At 42.0% G+C, this 21240-nt stretch overlaps 1 protein-coding gene across 2 annotated transcripts in view; it reads right to left on the bottom strand.

Moving 5' to 3' along the window:
* The window catches only part of LOC147111823 (cullin-5), a 98572-nt gene that overhangs the window by 35268 nt on the left and 42064 nt on the right, over positions 1-21240 (bottom strand). For both annotated transcript variants that reach the window (XM_085999092.1, XM_085999093.1), the window contains exons 8-12: positions 20860-20953; positions 19235-19365; positions 16968-17075; positions 16541-16605; positions 12865-12997 (exon numbers count right to left, since the gene is read on the bottom strand). In XM_085999092.1, coding sequence (XP_085855218.1) covers positions 12865-12997; positions 16541-16605; positions 16968-17075; positions 19235-19365; positions 20860-20953 — 531 coding nt within the window. The remainder of the gene's footprint in view (positions 1-12864; positions 12998-16540; positions 16606-16967; positions 17076-19234; positions 19366-20859; positions 20954-21240) is intronic.

Here is a 21240-nt window from a genome sequence, read left to right as displayed (position 1 = left end):
GGAGACTACTGCAAATATGAAATCCAGCATCAGCTATAAGCAAAAACAAAACAATCATACATTTGTGTTACATAACTTGTAAATTATCCCACATCTTATTCCTGTAATAGACTACAAATACTCCACAGCAGTTTGCCAGGTGCTCTTCACTCAGTTCTCCCTTTCCCTGCAAGGAAATGCAGTGGCTCCTGCTTGACCTTCCTCCTGGTCATTGAGCAGAGTGGGGACCAAATCTAAGTTGGCCCTGGTTGGTCCTGCCAAACAGGTCCAGAGCAACATTTTAACTAGTATTACGAAAGAAATTTATTGAAGTCTGACTTTAAAGAAGATATTCCTGCTTAAGTGGCTGCACATAGCTTAAATATAAACTTGTTAATTAAATAGTTTAGAGTAAAAAGAACTAATGAATATGCTGAAGTCATATGAAAAGTAATCAATACTGTTAATCTGTTACTATAAAACAACAGTATGCTGAAAAGGTTCCCAATGTTAACTTTGCAATAGCACTTTAGTACGATTATTTTCAATTTGTCAACAGTGTAAAAATCTACAGCTGGAAAGACTGTTGCAAGCATAAATAACTGAAGACTGCATAGGTAATTGCAAAACAAATCTTTACAGATCACTGGATGTTAATATATATTTGCAATATACTGTACAAGGTATATATGTGCAAGTTATACTTCACAGTCAGGGTCCCGGGTAATGGCTTTTTAAAAAATGTATTCACGGGATGTGGGTGTCACAGGCAAGGCCAGCATTTATTACCCATCCCTAGTTGCCCTCGAGAAGGTGGTGGTGAGCTGCCTTCCTGAACCACTGCAGTCCGTGAGGTGAAGGTACTCCCACAGTGTGGTTAGGTAGTGAGTTCCAGGATTTTGACCCAGCGAAAATGAAGGAACGGCGATATATTTCCAAGTTAGGATAGTGTGTGACTTAGAGGTGGCGGTGTTTCCATGTGCCTGCTGCCCTTGTCCTTCTAGGTGGTACTACTGAAGAAACCTTGGTGAGTTGCTGTAGCCAAGGTGTGCCGGTGGCAAAGGGAGTGAATTTTTAAGGTGGTGGTTGGGGTGCCAATCAAGCGGGCTGCTTTGTCCTGGAAGGTGTTGAGTTTCTTGAGTGTTGCTGGAGCTGTACTCATCCAGGCGAGTGGAGAGTATTCCATTACACTCCTGACTTATTCTTGGTAGATGTCCAGTTAAGTTTCTGGTCAATGGTGACCCTCAGGATATTGATGGTGGGGTATTTGGCAATGGTAATGCCGTTGAATGTCAAGTGGAAGTGGTTAGACTCTCTCGTGTTGGAGATGGTCATTGCCTGGCACTTAAGTGGCAAGTAATATTTGCACCACACATCAGCCCAAGCCTGAATGTGGTCCAGGTCTTGCTGCATGCGGATACAGACTGCTTCATTATCCGAGGAGTTGCGAATGGAAGCCGGACAATTAAATCCACCCAAATAGTAACCAACTCTGAAATACAGTACTACACTGAGTAATAAAAAGGTATTGATAGGTGTGAATATATTGGTAAGTCTTAAAGCACTTGTGGTCCTGGCTATCTGGCTCATCTTTATAGAGGGTGGCAAATATTAGACTCATTTACAAAAAAAAGGCAGGTAACAATTTACATGGTGTGGAGATGCCGGTGTTGGACTGGGGTGGACAAATGTAAGAAGTCACACAACACCAGGTTACAGTCCAACAGTTTTATTTGAAATCACAAGCTTTCGGAGCGCTGCTCCTTCGTCAAGTGAAGGAGCAGCGCTCCGAAAGCTTGTGATTTCAAATAAAACTGTTGGACTGTAACCTGGTGTTGTGTGACTTCTAACAATTTACATAGTACTGATATGAAACTTTCTGTACATGGTTAGAGTATAAGAATACAAATTACAAAACTACAGTAATATTAATGCCCCATATACCATCAATTCCAAAGCAACACAAAGTTGTGCATCTATATTGTAAAGTTCATTACAGGTGTGATTACTTTGACCACCAGATAGACTTAGGCTGTTGTAATTATCAGAACAGCATAATCAAGGCATTAAATAACACCATTATGCTGGGCACACTGGTTTCCTCCAAAACTCAAAGAACAATTGAGTAGGCAGAGACTTGCATGTCCCTGTGCAGTAGCACTCTAAATTTAGGAGGAAATTGGAATATCTAATACACGTTGGATCAATACTTTAAGGGGGAAAAAATGCAGGGCTGAGGAAAGAGCAGGGGAGTGGGACTAATTGGGCAGTCAGAGGTCGTGGTTCACATTGGGACCAATGACATGGGTAGGAAGAGGGATGAAGTCCTGCAGCAAGAATTTAGGGAGCTAGGTAACAGATTAAAGAGCAGGACCTCAAAGGTTGTAATCTCTGGATTACTCCCGGTGCCACATGCTAGTGAGTATAGGAATAGGAGGATAGAGCAGGTGAATGCGTGGCTAAAGAGTTGGTGCAGGAGGGAGGGCTTTAGTTTCCTGGATCACTGGGCCTGCTTCTGGGGAAGGTGGGACTTGTACAAGTCGGACGGGTTGCACTTGAACCAGAACGGGACAAATATCCTTGCGGGGAGGTTTGCTAGCACTGTTCGGGGGGATTTAAACTAAAATGGCAGGGGGTTGGGAACCTGAGCAGGGAGACAGAGGAAAGGGAAACAGGGATAAAAGCAAGATAGGAAGGAGAAAAACAAAAGTGGCAGTCAGAGAAATCAACGGTTTAAATCAAACGTGGCCACAGTAAATAATAATTCTAATAGGTCTAAGAGCGTTAAAAAAACAAGCCTGAAGGCTTTGTGTCTTAATGCGAGGAGCATTTGTAATAAGGTGGACAAATTGGCTGCGCAAATAGAGGTAAACGAATATGATTTGGTTGGGATTACGGAAACGTGGCTCAAGGATGGCCAAGACTGGGAACTCAACATCCAGGGGTATTCGATATTCAGGAAAGATAGGCAAAAAGGAAAGGGAGGTGGGGTAGCATTACTGGTTAAAGGAGGGATTAATACAATTGTAATGAAGGATATTAGCTCTGATGTGGAATCTGTATGGGTAGAATTGAGAAATACTAAGGGGAAAAAAACATTAGTGGCAGTGGTATATAGACCTCCCAACAGTAAGGCGGAGGTTGGGGATGGCATTAAAAGGGAAATTAAAGAAGCGTGCAATAAGGGCACAGCAGTCATCATGGGTGACTAATCTACATATAGATTGGGCTAACCAAATTACTAACAATACTGTGGAGGAGGAATTCCTGGAGCGTTTATGGGATGGTTTCCTGGACCAATATGTCGAGGAACCAACCAGAGCTCAGGCCATCTTAGACTGGGTATTATGTAACGAGAAAGGATTAATTAGCAATCTTGTTGTACGAGGCCCCTTGGGTCGGAGCGATCATAATATGATCGAATTCTTCATTAAGATGGAGAATGAAGTAGTTGACTCAGACTAGGGTCCTCAATTTAAATAAAGGAAACTACGATGGTCTGAGGAGCGAGTTGGGTAGGATTGATTGGGGAATGGCACTCAAAGGGTTGATGGTGGATAGGCAATGGCAAACATTCAAAGACCGAATGGATGAGCTACAGAATTTGTTCATCCCAGTTCGGCATAAAAATAAAACAAAAAAGGTGATTCAACCGTGGCTAACAAGGGAAATTAGGGATAGCATAAGATCCAAGGAGGGGACATATAAATTGGCCAGAAAAAGCAATAATCCTGAGGATTGGGAGCAGTTTAGGATTCAACAAAAGGAGGACAAAGGGATTAATTAAGAAAGGGAAAATAGAATGTGAGAGTAAGCTAGCAGGGAACATAAAAACTGACTGCAAAAGCTTTTATAGATATGTGAAGAGAAAAAGATTGGTGAAGTCAAGCGTAGGTCCCTTGCAGTCAGAATCAGGGGAATTTATAATGGGAAACAAAGAAACAGACCAACTAAATTCATACTTTGGTTCTGTCTTCACAAAGGAGGACACAAATAACCTCCCAGAGATGCTGGGGAACATAGGGTCTGATGAAAGGGTGGAACTGAAAGAAATCAGTATTTGTAGGGAAATGGTGTTAGGAAAATTGATGGGACTGAAGGCCGATAAATCCCCAGGGGCTGATAATCTACATCCCAGGGTACTTAAGGAAGTGGCCCTAGAAATAGTAGATGCATTGCTGGTCATCTTCCAGGACTCGATAGACTCTGGAACAGTACCCATGGATTGGAGGGTAGCTAATGTTACCCCACCATTCAAAAAAGGTGGTAGTGAAAAAGCAGGAAATTATAGACCGGTAAGCCTGACATCGGTAGTGGGGAAAATGCTAGAGTCTATTATAAAAGATGTAATAGCAGAGCACTTGGAAAGCAGTGACAGGATCGGACAAAGTCAACATGGATTCAGAAAAGGTAAATCATGCTTGACTAATCTACTGGAATTTTTTTGAGGATGTAACTGGTAAAATAAATAAGGGAGAACCAGTGGATGTGGTGTATTTGGACTTTCAGAAGGCTTTGGATAAGGTCCCACATAAGAGATTAGCGTACAAAATTAAGGCACATGGGATTGGGGGCAAGGTATTGACTTGGATAGAGAACTGGTTGGCGGACAGAAAGCAAAGAGTTGGAATAAACGGGTCGTTTTCCGAGTGGCAGGCAGTGACTAGTGGGGTACCGCAAGGATCGGTCCTAGGACCCCAGCTGTTCACAATATATATTAATGATCTGGACGAGGGAATTGGATGTAATATCTCCAAATTTGCAGACGACACAAAGCTGGGTGGGAGGGTAAGCTGTGAGGAGGATGTCGTGAAACTCCAGTACGATTTGGACAGGTTGGGTGATTGGGCAGAAACATGGCAAATGCACTATAATGTGGATAAATGTGAGGTTATCCACTTTGGTGGCAAAAACAGGAAGGCAGATTATTTGAATGGCAATAGATTGGGAGAAGGGGAAGTGCAGAGACCTGGGTGTTCTTGTGCACCAGTCGCTGAAGGTAAGCATGCAGGTGCAGCAGGCGCTTAAGGCGGCAAATGGTATGTTGGCCTTCGTAGCAAGAGGGTTCGAGTACAGGAACAAGGATGTCTTGCTACAGTTGTACAGGGCCTTGGTGAGACCGCACCTCGAGTATTGTGTGCAGTTTTGGTCGCCTTACCTGAGGAAGGACGTTCTTGCCATGGAAGGAGTGCAGCGAAGATTCACCAGGCTGATACCTGGGATGGCAGGAATGACGTATGAGGAGAGATTGTGTCGATTGGGCTTATACTCACTGGAGTTTAGAAGATTGAGAGGGGATCTCATCGAAACCTATAAAATTCTGTCAGGCCTGATATTTTGTCTCAGTCTTTACAGTAGAGGACACTAAAAATATCCCAACACTGGACAAACAGGGGGCAATGGGGGGGGGGGGGGAGGAGCTAAACACGATTAAAATCACTAAGGAGATGGTACTCAGTAAAATAATGGGACTTAAGGCAGATAAATCCCCTGGACCTGATGGCCTACATCCTAGGGTCTTGAGAGAAGTGGCGGTAGGGATTGTGGATGCATTGGTGATCATTTTCCAGAACTCCCTGGACTCAGGAAAGGTCCCGGCAGATTGGAAAACTGCTAATGTAGCACCCTTATTTAAGAAGGGAAGTAGACAAAAAGCTGGAAACTATAGAGCAGTTAGCCTAACATCTGTGGTTGGCAAAATGTTGGAGTCCATTATTAAGGAAACAGTAACAGAGCATTTGGATAAACATAATTTAATAGGATAGAGTCAGCATGGTTTTATGAAGGGGAAGTCATGTTTGACAAATTTGCTCGAATTCTTTGAGGATGTAACATACAGGGTGGATAAAGGGGAACCAGTGGATGTAGTGTATTTGGACTTCCAAAAGGCATTTGACAAGGTTCCACACAAACGATTACTGATCAAGATAAGAAATCACGGGATTCGGGGTAATATACTGGCATGGGTGGAAGATTGGCTATCTAACAGAAAACAAAGAGTTGGGATAAATGGTTCATTCTCGGGCTGGCAATCAGTAACTAGTGGTGTTCCGCAGGGGTCAGTGCTGGGACCCCAACTCTTTACAATCTATATTAACGATTTGGAGGATGGGACCGAGTGCAACATATCCAAGTTTGCCGACGATACAAAGATGGGAGGGAAAGCAGTGAGTGAGGAGGACATAAAAAACCTGCAAAAGGACATAGACAAGCTAAGTGAGTGGGCAGAGATTTGGCAGATGCAATATAATGTTGGAAAGTGTGAGGTTATGCACTTTGGCAGAAAAAATCAAAGAGCAAGTTATTATCTAAATGGAGAGAAACTGCAAAGTGCTACAGTACAAAGGGATCAGGGGGTCCTGGTGCATGAAACACAAAGTTAGTATGCAGGTGCAGCAGGCGATCCGGAAGGCCAATGGAATCTTGGCTTTTATTGCGAGGGGGATGGAGTATAAAAACAGGGAAGTCTTGCTGCAGTTATACAGGGTATTGGTGAGGCCACACCTGGAATACTGCGTGCTGTTCTGGTTTCCATATTTAAGAAAAGATATACTTGCTCTCGAGGCGGTTCAGAGAAGGTTCACTCGGTTGATTCTGGAGATGAGGGGGTTGACGTATGAGGAAAGGTTGAGTCGGTTGGGACTCTACTCATTGGAGTTCAGAAGAATGAGAGGCGATCTTATCGAAATATAAGATTGTGAGGGGGCTTGATCGGGTGGATGCGGTGAGGATGTTTCCACTGATGGGCGAGACTAGAACTAGGGGGCATAAGCTAAGAATAAGGGGCTGCCCTTTCAAAACTGAGATGAGGAGAAACTTCTTCACTCAGAGGGTAGTAAATCTATGGAATTTGCTACCCCAGAGAGCTGCGGAAGCTGCAACATTAAATACATTTAAAATGGAGATAGACAGTTTCCTAGCAGATAAGGGAATTAGGGGTTACGGGGAGAGGGCAGGGAAGTGGACGTGAGTCTAGATTCGGATCAGCCATGATCCTATTGAATGGCGGAGCAGGCCCGAGGGGCCTTATGGCCTACTCCTACTTCTTATGTTCTTATGTAGATGCAGGAAGGATGTTTCTGATGGCCAGGGAGTCCAGAAGCAGGGGTCATAGTCTTAGGATAAGGGGTAAGCCATTTAGGACTGAAATGAGGAGAAATTTCTTCACCCAGAGAGTGGTGAACCTGTGGAATTCTCTGCCACAGAGGGCGGTGGAGGCCAGTTCATTAAATATATTCAAGAAAGAGTTGGATATATTTCTTAAGGCTAAAGGGATCAAGGGATATGGGGAGAAGGCAGGGACAGGGTACTGAATTTGGATGATCAGCCATGATCTCATCGAATGGCGCAGCAGGCTCGAAGGGCCTACTCCTGCTCCTATCTTCTATGTTTCTATGCTCGGGAATCCTGAGCGGCAGAGCGGGGCTATAAAAGTCCCAGAGACCAGGTAAGGCCTCACAGCGTCGGCGGGAATCTCGAGCGGCAGCAGCGGGGCTATAAAAGTCCCAGAGCCCAGGTAAGGCCTCAATGCATCGGCGGGAATCGCGGGCTGAATAAAGGCCCCAGAGACCAGGTAAGGTTTACCAATCTCCAGTCTGGGAACTCGGAGGGAAGGAGAGAGGTAAAAAGTAATCCAACTGTGACGTCACCAGAAAGCGGGTAAGTGATTGGTTGGTGAGTATTTCTCCCTTTTTAAGCTTAAATCTCTTTGGTCTATAGTTTCTAAGGTGTGATATTCACCATCTAGAAATCGGGGCAGAGGGTATTTAAGAATATTAATAAATTTAATTAATTACATAGAATGGGAGATCAGGTGATGTGTTACTGCTGCAATATGTGGGAGCTGGTGGACACCATTGATGCTCACGGTGATCACATTTGCAGTAAGTGTTGGCTGCTCGAGGAACTCCGGCTCCATGTTGAAGACCTGGAGTCCGAGCTTCAAACACAGACACATCAGGGAGGGGGAGAGTTACCTGGACTCTGTATCAGGAGGTATTCACACCAATTAGATTAATTAATTCAGATGTAGTCCGTGGCCAGGGTCAGGATGGTGTGACTAGAAGTGAGGCAGGTACAGGGATCCAGGAGGTAGTGTTGGAGGAGCCGCAGCCCTTGCTCTTGTCCAACAGGTTCGAGGCTCTTACTCCCTGTGAGGATGGGAACAGGGACTGCGGGGAGGATGAGCAACCTGGCCACAGCACCGTGGAGCGGGGGGCCATTCAAGTGGGGGGAGTTAAAAGAAATGTTGTTGTGGTAGGGGATAGTATCATTAGGGGGATAGATAGAGTTCTTTGCAGCCGAGAGCGAGAGTCCCGAAGGCTGTGTTGCCTGCCCGGTGCCAGGGTTAAGGACATCTCCTCTGGACTGGAGAGAAACTTGGAGTGGGAGGGGGAGGATCCAGTTGTCGTGGTCCATGTTGGTACCAACGACATAGATAGGACAAGGAAGGAGGTTCTGCTGAGGGATTTTGAGCAGCTAGGGGTCAAATTAAAAAGCAGAACCACAAGGGTAATAATCTCTGGATTATTACCTGAGCCACGAGCGAATTTGGCTAGGACAAATAAAATTAGAGAGAGTTAAATGCGTGGCTCAAAGACTGGTGTGGGAGAAATGGGTTTTGCTTCCTGGGACACTGGCACCAGTACTGGGGCAGGAGGGAGCTGTTCCGTTGGGACGGCTTCACTTGGCCAGTGCTGGGACTAGAGTCCTGGCGGATCATATAACTAGGGCTGTAGAGAGGGCTTTAAACTAACTAGTGGGGGGGGGGAGGTTCCTAGAGAGCAAATAATAAAAATGACAACAGAGAAGGTCATAGACTTAGGAAGCAGTGGGGAAATTAAAAACCAGAGCGTGTCAGGAAGGGGCAGAAGGTATGGAGTAAAAGGTAAAGTAATAAAAAGGGCAAAAGCAGGAACTAAGTGTCACAAAACATCTTTGAAAGTTCTCTATCTGAATGCACAAAATAGACGAGTTAATGGCACAAATAACTACATATGGGTATGGTCTTGTGGCCATTACAGAAACATGGCTGCAGGGTGACAATGCCTGGGAATTAAACATACCAGGTTATTTAACGATCAGGAAGGACAGGCAGGAAGGAAGGGGAGGTGGGGTGGCTATGTTAATAAAGGAAGGAATCACTAATACAGAGAAATGATATTGGGTCAAAAGATCAGGATAATGAAACAGTTTGGGTGGAGGTAAGGAATAATAAGGGGAAAAAAACACTAGTGGGCGTAGTCTATAGGCCTCCGAACAGTGGCAACTCTGTTGGACGGAGTATCAATCAGGAAATAGTGGAGGCTTGTAATAAGGGAACATCTATAATTATGGGGGATTTTAACGATCATATTAATTGGACAAATCAAATTGGGCAGGGCTGCCTTGAGGATGAGTTCACTGAGTGTATTAGCAATGGGTTTCTTGAGCAGTATGTAACTGAACCGACCAGGGGGCAAGCAACCTTGGATCTGGTCCTGTGTAACGAGACAGGATTAATTAAAAATGTCCTAGTAAAGGATCCCCTTGGAATGAGTGACCATAACATGGTTGAATTCCATATTCAATTAGAGGGTGAGAAGGTTGGATCTCAAACAAGCGTGCTAAGCTTGAATAAAGGAGACTATGAAGGTATGAGCGCGGAATTGAGTAGAGTGGATTGGGAAAATAGATGAAAGGGTAAGACGATACATGATCAGTGGTGTACATTTAAGGAGTTATTTTACAACTTCCAAAAAAAATATATTCCACTGAGAAAAGGGTGTAAAAGAAAAGTCAGCCATCCGTGGCTAAGTAAAGAAATTAAAGATAGTATTCGACTAAAAACAAGGGCATATAAGGTAGCCAAATCTAGTGGGAGGATAGAGGATTGGGAAAACTTTAAAAGACAACAAAAAATAACAAAAAGATTGATTAAGAAAGGGAAGGTAGATTATGAAAGTAAATTAGCAAAAAATATAAAAACAGATAGTAAGAGTTTTTATAGTTATATAAAAAGAAAAAGGGTGGCTAAAGTAAATGTTGGTCCATTAGAGGATCAGACTGGGAAATTAATGGTGGGAAATATGGAGATGGCAAAAACACTGAATGAATATTTTATATCAGTCTTTACAGTAGAAGACACTAAGAATATCCCAACACTGGACAAACAGGGGGCTAAAGGGGGGGGAGGAGCTAAACACGATCAAAATCGCTAAGGAAGTGGTACTCGGTAAAATAATGGGACTCAAGGCGGATAAATCACCTGGACCTGATGGCTTACATCCTAGGGTCTTGAGGGAAGTGGCGGTAGGGATTGTGGATGCATTGGTAATAATTTTCCAAAACTCCCTGGACTCGGCAAAGGTCCCGGCAGACTGGAAAACTGCTAATGTAACACCCTTATTTAAAAAGGGCAGTAGACAGAAGGCTGGAAACTATAGACCGGTTAGCCTAGCATCTGTGGTAGGTAAAATTTTGGAGTCCATTATTAAGGAGACAGTAACAGGACATTTGGATAATCATAATTTAATAGGACAAAGTCAGCATGGTTTTATGAAGGGGAAGTCATGTTTGACAAATTTGCTGGAGTTCTTTGAGGAAGTAACATATAGGGTGGATAAAGGGGAACCAGTGGACGTAGTGTATTTAGACTTCCAAAAGGCATTTGACAAGGTGCCACACAAAAGATTACTGCTTAAGATAAAAAAATCACGGGATTGGGGGTAATATTCTGGCATGAATAGAGGATTGGCTATCTAACAGAAGACAGAGAGTTGGGATAAATGGTTCATTCTCAGACTGGCAATCAGTAACTAGTGGTGTTCCGCAGGGGTCAGTGCTGGGTCCCCAACTCTTTACAATCTATATTAACGATTTGGAGGAGGGGACCGAGTGTAACATATCAAAGTTTGCAGATGATACTAAGATGGGAGGGAAAGTAGTGAGTGAGGAGGACATAAAAAACCTGCAAGGGGACATAGACAGGCTAAGTAAGTGGGCAGAGATTTGGCAGATGGAATACAATACTGGAAAGTGTGAGGTTATGCACTTTGGCAGGAAAAATCGTAGAGCAAGTTATTATCTTAATGGCAAGAAACTGGAAAGTACTGAAGTACAAAGGGATCTGGGGGTCCTGGTGCACGAAACTCAAAAAGGTTAGTATGCAGGTGCAGCAAGTGATTAAGGCGGCCAATGGAATGTTGGCTTTCATTGCTAGGGGGATAGAATATAAAAATAGGGAGGTATTGCTTCAGTTGTACAAGGTATTGGTGAGACCGCACCTGGAATACTGCGTACAGTTTTGGTGTCCATACTTAAGGACATACTTGCTCTCGAGTCAGTACAAAGAAGGTTCACTCGGTTAATCCCGGGGATGAGGGGATGGACATATGAGGAGAGGTTGAGTAGATTGGGACTCTACTCATTGGAGTTCAGAAGAATGAGAGGCGATCTTATTGAAACATATAAGATTGTGAAGGGGTTGGATCGGGTGGGTGCGGGGAAGATGTTCCCGATGATGGGTGAAACTAGAACTAGGGGGCATAGTCTTAGAATAAGGGGCTGCTCTTTCAAAACTGAGATGAGGAGGAACTACTTCACTCAGAGGGTGGTAGGTCCATGGAATATGCTGCCCCAAAAAGCTGTAGAAGCTACATCATTACATAAATTTAAAACAGAAATAGACAGTTTCTTAGAAGTAAAGGGAATTAAGGGTTACGGGGAGCGGGCAGGAATTTGGGCGAGTCTGGGTTCGGATCGGTCATGGCCCTGTGGGTAGCGGAGCGGGCCCAGGGGCCGTGTAGCCTGATCCTGCTCCTATTTCGTGTGTCTAATTCTGTTAGATTCAGGAGATGGTTCGGTGATAGTAGATTGGCGGTTAGGATCAGATCAGCCATGATCTTATTGAATGGCGGAGCAGGCTCGAGGGGCCGATTGGCCTACTCCTATTTCTTATGTTTCTTTCAAAGAGCCTCTTCCTGTACTGTATGATTCTAGTTACAGGTCCATACAGTTTTGTATCTACTTCGCCTGGACTCAGACTCTCACTGTTATGTATAGGAAAATTGAGGTGAATCATGAAGCACATTGGCCTGAGAGAAATTACTGACAAAATGGAATTTTTGCCTGTTTCACTTCTTTTTCACAGAAATCACAGAAACCCCACAGTGCAGATAGAGGCCATTTCGGCCCATCGAGCCTGCACCGACACATATCCCACCCGATCCCCGTAACCCCTACACCAACACATATCCCACCCTATCCCCGTAACCCCACGTATTTAATCCCCCTAACACTAAGGGTCAATTTATCATAGCCAATCAACTTTGATTTAAATAGTTTTAAACACCAACTCAAAATAGTCATCACACCTTCATTAAAAGTCAAATGAGATGTACTCTTCAAAAGGGGCAAAGCATTTTGACATGCCAATGTCTTAACTGAAAAATTAAGGGATGATACAGCATAAGGACACTTCTTGTAATCTGATTAGATTAGACTAAGGAAAGAAGGCTGCTTGCTTTTGATCAGGTGTGAATTGAATATACCCAACGTCTACTGGGAAACTATCAAATTGTCCAAACCTAGACAACATATATTTGTGATCCTCATCAACAACATCTTCAAAGAAATGGAGCGTAAAGAAACTAGCACATTTCATGTGTTAACAGTTCAATTTGTCTTGCTGTGGAACATGGAACAAATTAAACTCTATAAACTTGTGCGTACATGATTCTTACAAAATCCGAGATTTGAATTGTCACCTGGAGTTGTGATATTTTGCAGTTTTCAGAATACTTAAATGTTGGAGGGGGCAGGTGGGGAAAAAGAGATTTATTTAGACCACTGGATCTGCCAAATATTCAATGGAGGGGTAACCTGTTCTGTCAGACATACACATACCACTTCTTTTAGCTTTGCTTCAATTTCTTCGGAAGTAAGCTTCTTGCTAAGTGGTGTTTTTCTTAGTAACATGTCACAGTAATTTGCTAGTAGTTCTGGGCACTTTGATTCGGGCTGCGTTTTCAACCCAACTCTAAATTGAAAGAGCAGTATGAAATTTTAAAAAAGTAGTTTTAGAATAACATTTGTATTACATAATCAGAAACACTATAATGGAGTAAGGTTTGATTTTCCACTAAACAAACAATGTCAGATTATATCTTGCCCTCAATGTACAAAATATTAGCATAGTTGATAATGGTTTATCATCTATTTCTTTCCCATCATGCACCATTTCCTAGCCAATTTCCAGTTCCCGATGTTGAGCCAGCCATTAGGAGCACACAAGCACAGCCCATGGTGATTCAAGTACTAATCATCACTCTTCCTGAGAGGAAGATACTAATTTCCACTTAATATCTCAGATGAAGTAGCCATGATCAAAAACTTGTTGGATTAGAAATAGTGGATGCAAACAGGTGCTCCACTGCTCCATAATAGAGCATGCTTGGAGCACCAACGTGTCATGCTGCATCCCTGCCCTGCACTTCATCACTTTGCCAGAGTTGAAGTGATGCCATGTTAGTTGGTGCTGTTACGTTAGAAGATAAAAGCAACCAACAGTTCACAGTCACAGCTCCTTGAAATATTCACCGACTTTGGCCATTTATTAAAAAAATACATTTTTATTTTGCCATTTATTAGATTTTTAATCAAACATGTGCACAGAGAAAAAAATCAGTAGTCTAATGTTAAAAGTTTCAATACCTTCAATACTTAACTAGTCTTTAACAAGAAACTTTTAAAGTGCTTTACAAAGGGGAGCGTAAAAAATGAAATAGATAAAGGAACGAATTCCAAGCTATGGAGGAGTTAGAAGAGGTGACTTAAAGCTTGATGAAAGAGAAATTTTGGGGAGGTTTGAAAAGGTGAAAGAAAAAGTTAAAATGCAGAGGGGTTTAGGGCGGACGTTTCAGCGAGTACAGGTTCTATCAATGGTGGGGTGAAGGGAGGCTAGGATTCATAAAAGGCCAGAGTTGGAGGGCCAAAGGATGCAGGAGATACAAGAATAGAGAACAGGGAGCCAATATGGGTGAGGTTGGGAGTGATGGGCAAGTGGGACTTTGTGCAGGACAGGATACAGGTGACTGAGTTTTGAACAATTAAGAATTTATGGAGCTTGAAAGATGGGATGCCATCAAGGAGGACATTGGAGAAATTGAGTCTCAGGGTGACAGAATGGTTGACCATATAAAATATTGCAGAAGTTAATGAGTACAAGAAGGAATAATGAACCACAGTCATAGTCACAGAGGATGGCCAAGGCAGTCTTGGTGCTGTGAGCAGGGCAAAGGCCAGACTGAAGGATTTCAAACACGGAGTTGGTGAAGAGATAGGCACAAAGCACAGTTGTGTTGACATGTGCAAAGACCTTAGAGAGGAAAGTGTAGTTAGAGATGGGTTGGTAACTGGAGAGGACAGCTGGATCAAGTGTGCATCTTCTTCCAAAGATGGTTTTGAAAGGAAGAGGGACAGTACCTGAGCAAAAAGAGGCATTAACAATGTCAGCTAGCATGGTGGCCAGGAAGGGTAATTCAGCAGTTAAGGACTAATGGGGGGGGATGGGGAGGAGGGCATTGAGGGAACAGGAGATGGGTCTCGTGGAAGAGGGGGTTTAGGATTAGAATAGAAAATGATACAAATTTTTTTTTAAATGTATATTTATCTACTTCTCTTTCATTGTAAATTATCCTCCATCTTTGACCCATGTGACATAGCCAACTCTACTGCCAAAGGCGATGGAGCATGGGTGGGGAATTTGCTCCGAATGCTAATGATCCTGTAGTTGGTCTCCAAGAGATGGTAGAGATCACCAAACATGGCTCAGATTGCTTCCCTCTCCACACCCGTACCCCACTACAGCCTTTGCTGGATGCAACTTAGCTGATGAACTGAGCAGATTGAAGATTAAAAATATGTTCAACCCTTGCTCCATGGCTCTGCATTATTACGTACTATAATATTCAGTATCGCATGCTTGCAATTCATCTGAACATTCTTCACTGCAGAGTACATAAAAAATTCTAGTTCTTGCAATGGTCTCAATAGTCAAGGCACTGTTCAGTGTAGCACAAATCCATATACATGACAAGTTCTCAGGTTAGACTTCTAGTCCATCTAGGGCAGCAGTTGGGGTAGCAAAATTGGCCTCGGTCACTGGATTAGGGCAGAATCCCCCTTTCGATTGCTAGCCAGTGATTTTTGCTGAAAAGCACAGCTGCCAGAATCAGTCTTGGCTATGATGTCCTCCAGGATCAAGTAACTGCTGAAACTTTGGTTTCATTCCTATCTATCCAGTCGTAGCCAGAGAATCACCTGCAATGGCTTCTCTTCCCGCTCCTGCACCATTATCTCTGGAGTCCCCCAAGGATCTATCCATGGCCCCCTTCTATTTCTCATTTACACGCTGCCCCTCAGTGACATCATCCAAAAACACGACGTCAGGTTCCACATGTACACTGATGACACCCAGCTCTACCTCACCACCACTGCGCGCACCCCTCCACTGTCTCGGATTTGTCTCACTGCTTGTTTGACATGCAGTACTGGGTGAGCAAAGATTTCCTCCAGCTAAATATTGGGAAGACCGAAAGCATTGTCTTTGGTATCCACCACAAACTTCGTCCCCTAGCCACTGATTCCACTGCTCAACCTGGCCACTGTCCGAGGTTGAACTAGACCGTTCGCAACAATGGCGTCCTATTTGACCCAGAGATGACCTTCGAATCCCATATTCGCTCCGTCACCAAGTCCGCCTACTTCCACCTCTACAACATCCCTCGTCTCCGCCCCTGCCTCAGCTCATCTGCTGCTGAATCCCTTATCCATGTCTTTGTTACCTCTAGACTCGATTATTCCAATGCTCTCCTGGCCGGCCTTCCACCTTGAACCCTCTGTAAACTTGAGCTCATCCAAAACTCTGCTGCCCATATCGTAACTCGCACCAAGTCCCATTCACCCATCACCAATGTTCCCTGTAATTTTGATTCAGGCCGCGCAAGCCCTTTAAAGGGGCTGCATGGCCCATTCAAAATACCACACTTGCGCGGTTTTTCTATTGAAAAGCCAGCAAGTTGGCCGCGTGGGACCCCTGGAATTGCCTCCCTAAACCTCTTGGTCTCTCTACCTCTCCTCATTTAAGACGCTCCTTAAAACCTACCTCTTCCTGTCCTAATATCTCCTCCTGTGGCTCAGTGTCAAATTTTGTTTATAACGCTCCTGTGAAGCGCCTTGGGATATTTTACTACGTTAAAGGTGCTATATAAATACAAGTGGTTGTTGTCTGAGCTCGCATATGAAATATGGCCACGAGTTGGGTACTGCAGTGGTGCTGGCCTCCTCGGAATTCTACCCCAACAAAAGTCTAAATCGTCAGGACATGATGGGGCAAGGCAGAAATTGGAAGAGAAAAAACACTAATCTTTAGGCTTGTTGGTCTAAGAGGAGTGACTTTGAACTGGACAAAAATATTTTGCAAATTTTTCCACTGTCCATAGCCTATCCACCAATAAAATACATTTAACCATCTTTGTTATTTATAAAATTATTAGCAATAGCATTCTAGAAAAGATCTCACCCTTTTTGCTTCAATGGCAGTTCAAGTTTAAATATGGTAGCATCATTCACAACTGCTTTATATGCCTGTTTGGAAGACATTTTTTCCAATTAGAGACAAATGATTAGGTAACTAAATGCAGTAGGTTTTCAACATTTTTGATATAGCAAACCAATTAATGCAACCCAGATAAACAAACAGCAAACAGCATTTTAAAAGCAATGCAGATTCGAACTATATCAACCATGTTTGAACTAATCAACTTAATTGGATTAAAACACAAAGGACATGAGGAGCATTCACAGTTTGTAACCTTGTAGTAAATTTCAGAAGATTAAAAACTACCATATAAACATTTCTATTTTTAAAAAGCCATATATCCAAGGTTTGAAAGTATTCTAATTCACAAAATATCCTAATTCTCAACATTAAAGCAAAAATCACTTACTTTATCTCTAGCAGTAAGAAAGCGAGGGTCATCCTGAAATGCCTCTTTTACCAACTTACTAAATCGATTAAACAATGTAAGCAACTGCTCTACATATTTTTCAGAATCCTGTAACATAGAAATAAAATGATTTGCTTAATGTTAAAAAGCATGTAAAATAATACAAGTGTCCTATTTTCACACTACAGGAAACTTTGTGCTATCCGGCACCGACGGGACCGAGCTGTTGCCGTTCCCTCAAAACTGCCGGACACTCCAGCTCTAATGTTGAAGCATACGGAGGTTTTCATCTCCGTATCTGACAACAAACACTGTTGCTTAGCAACAGCTTCTAAACAGCTGGCTGCAACTGCAAGCGTCTCTAGCTGAAGCTGTTGCTATAGCTACAGACCTTGCAGTGCCTGACTGGGAAAAAAAAAGCAACGAAAAGAAAAACGGCTCCTGATTTTTGCCGGTGGCTCGAGCTTGCCAGACATTTAGCCTCCGGATAACACAAAATTTCCTGTAGTACACTGGGCTATGGACCCGACATTTGTACTTGGGTATGAACCCCCATCCAGCTGATAAGTTGCCAATCTTGGTATGATCTTCTACAGCACCAAGTAGAATGGAAGTTTCTTTTCTTTTTGTCTCCAAGCTATGAATCATTACTCTCTATTGGTAAGATGACAACACAGAAAGAGACCAAAAGATGTCTGCAGACATCCAATTAATTCAGGCAGAATGTAGTATACACAACCTGGAAGGCACATGAAAGGAGGAAGAAAAGTTCAAAAAAATAATGCAACTCAATTGGTAATTGCACTTCCGATGTATATGATAACTGAAAATTATCGATGGTACATGGTCTTCAAGAATTAAATTTATATGAACATGAAAATTTCAATTATGGATAGTTTTTAACCCTTGTGAAGCTTTGCAGTTTGTCAATGGTGAAATATTGCATTGGTGCAGTAGGGGTTATATAGTACTTTTCTGCCCTTCTGAAGTCTTCCTGCACAAACATTTCCTAACCTTGAAATCAGAATATGAAAAGAGTAAGACATCTCACCAACTCTCTGGATTCTCTGAACTGTTGCTGAATCAACACTGAGTGCCTGTACATCATTTAAATAAAAAGATCATGACTGATATCTTTAAATGACTGGAGGAATAGGCTTCTCGATGCGTTTCACAAGTTCCTGTAACCTGCAAGTGAAAGCTGGTGATTCAATTTCCTATCCAGATCTTAGCCATTCCGAGTGCACGATGCACTAGATACAACGGCATGTACAGGAAACTTTCGATTAACCGGCCCCTAAATAACCGGAAGTCGGTTAACCGGCAAAATTCAGGAGTAGGTTCAGGTAACTTTTATTACTTTTTTTTTTTACTCCATTTGTTGCTGTGCAAGGGTAGCTGCAGCTGTTGCTAAGCTACAGAGACGCTTGCAACTTGTGCCGATTGTTCTGAAGCAACCGGGTTTGTTGCTTTATACGGAGCTCTCAGCTCCGTATCTTTTACTATAGCGTTCGGTTATCCGGAATTTTTGATGAACCGGCACCATGTCGGTCCCGTCCGTGCCGGATAAAAGAAAGTTTCCTGTATAGTAAATTCAGTGAAGACCAAGGGCAACAGCAATTCACCTCAGTCCACTCTTATGCACCTTCCAGTGGTCACCTTAACAGTGTTATTAAGAGAGGGCTGAGACCATGCTTCCTTGCATGGGAAAACTGAAGAAATTCATTTGGATGAAAAAGAAAATTGCATATAAATTAGTTATTTCTTTCAACACACACAGATCTCTAATGATTGCAAATTGTCTTTTATTCTAGCCTTGTATGTATGTAAAATATACATTTTTTTTTTTTTTTTTTTTTAAAAGAGAGAAAACCTAGGCAACATTAGTCAAGAACAGAAGATGCAGTAATAAAAGTAGAAGTATTTTCAAATAGAAAAGAAAACATACAAGAGAAATTTTAGAAACGCCAAAGTGCTGTACTTCAAACATTTTTTTTGGGGGGGGGGGGGGGGGGGGTGGGGGGAGGGAGAAAGAGAGAAGATAGTCCTCCAGGGATGCAGCTTTGTTTAAAAATGACTGAATAATGGTTAAGTACACAAGTCATTAAACTGTGTCTCCATTCCCCTCTTATCCTCCAAGAACAAAAGTGCTACATCAAAACCAAATTTAAAAAAAATTTCAACTCAATGTTCATCATTTACTTTTGATATAGCCATTGTTCAGTGGAACATTATTTACCACTTCAGTTCTACATTTAAATACTTACAGTAGTTATAGTTTCTGCAGCTGCTACCATATCTGCTAAACCAGCACTAATAATGTGCTCTTCCAAATCTTTTAACATTGGCTCAATCCCATTTGGAACTTTATCCATCAGTGTAAACATCAAGTGTAGTTCTGCAGAGATTAATAAATACATTACATCTAATACAACATAGCAAACATCAAGTTGTAAAATGCATAGCAGGTTTAAAAAAAACTATTGCGTTTAGTACTTCACGTGGCTGATAAAGCCAGTTCGTTTGTTGAAATCATTAATTCTAAATCAACAAACATGAATAAAAATTCTACAACCATTTATGCATAAACACAAGAGATCAATAAATCTCAGAATACTGACTAATTGTTATTTTAACATTTGGTGTATACACAGAGCCATAAATCTTAATGACTGTCACAATTTTTTAGCAACTAGCTTCATAGTTTGTAACACATTTTAGTTTAAAAAAGTGACCAACTTATAAAGAATGAAAAATTCCATGACCTTGATAGTTGATAAATCACTAACATGATGTTGTGTAATTCAAAGAAACATTTAAACTAAAAAGGACAAACTGGTCAAGATTAAATTTGCTGCTACACAATAACTTCATGTAAATAGGGTCACTGAATCTGAACTGGTTTGAATTGAGCTTATTTAGAATTAGAATGGTGGCCATGTCCAAATTTGGCACATTATAAATTCAGGTGAACTTTGCCTTTAAAAATGGCACTCAGGGACATTTGTGCTGCACTTTGCACACAGGTGAGTAGTCACAGTTAGAAGGGTGGACATTTTCTATGAGTTGAAGAATGTTTTTTTCCCCCCCCATTTGTGGCAATTGGGCACTGATGGATACGGAAGATATAACTGACTCACTTTGGTTTGATCAAGGTAGCCAGGATAAATGTGCCTAATTGTTTGGCAGTCTTAATGAAGACTCTTCACTCACCTTGTTCATTGAGATTCAGATTTGGAGAGTTCTGGATTTCCAGAATGTACCACAACTTACCCCCAATTTTAAAAAAATATTCTATTTTAGCAGGTTGTGGACAAAATTCTTCTGGAGAATTCTGGTTCAGAAATCCAAGAATAAAAGTAAAAAGTTAGCAAGTCCTGACCCAAAAAGTTGACTGGTTGGCCAATTTGAGAAGCAAGATAAAACAAAGCTAAAATAAAAACAAAAACACAAAATGGAGAATAGCCCCCAAACCAAATTGTGAAACACCTGTCAGAACAGCTCTGATGGTCACTACGAAGTAGGCTGAAGCCCAGATTATCCTTAAATTTAGCAACGAGAAGTCCATTTTGAGAATAAACAAAGTACAGGATGGGCTGTGTGTAAGTGTATATGCAAAAATAAAGCAGGTTCTCTGCCAAAGTGTTGTGTATACTGCTGCATTTTTAATTGAATAGAAATTTTAGAATTGAGTGTTATGTCAGTAATTAGTGGTAGAACAATTAGCACTTTTACCTTTCCTACTCTTCTACAGTAAAATAAATACTTTGATTAGTCATTAAGCAACCATTTGGAACATGCCATCAAGAGGACAAAGTATAACGTCACAGCTTTATTAATACAAATAACCTTAATTCAGTAAAATAAACATAAAGGTTACAATTTTACTCACTATCTGTCTCATTGCGTTTGATCATGCCAGGGCATTCAGCTAGTATTGTCTCCTTAAACGAAGTCACCAGAGCATTCACACAGCACTCCATGAGCTGAAATGAAACTCTTGCAATTAACAACTCTTTCCAACATTTACGTATTCTTCACTGGAGTCAGGACTAAATTATTCAGTGGTACTTACACACATGAAAATCCTGTAGAATCATTTTGAGTTGCCATTACATTCTTTCTCTAAATTAATACCATTGCAAAATTCATAGACTGAACTTAAAAGTAAAGATAGACTATAAAGAGCAGAAAAAAGACAATGATTCCAAGCATAAATTACTTCTGGTTGAGTGAGTAACTAGTAAGCAAATCATACTTCCAAATGGAGATA

This window comes from Somniosus microcephalus, chromosome 10, assembly GCF_052327205.1.
Source record: "Somniosus microcephalus isolate GS21.2 chromosome 10, FLI_Smic_1.0, whole genome shotgun sequence".
NCBI classification, from domain to species: Eukaryota; Metazoa; Chordata; class Chondrichthyes; order Squaliformes; family Somniosidae; genus Somniosus; species Somniosus microcephalus.
The sequence above is the reverse complement of the archived record's forward strand: the minus strand, read 5'-3'. Positions and strand labels throughout refer to the sequence as shown.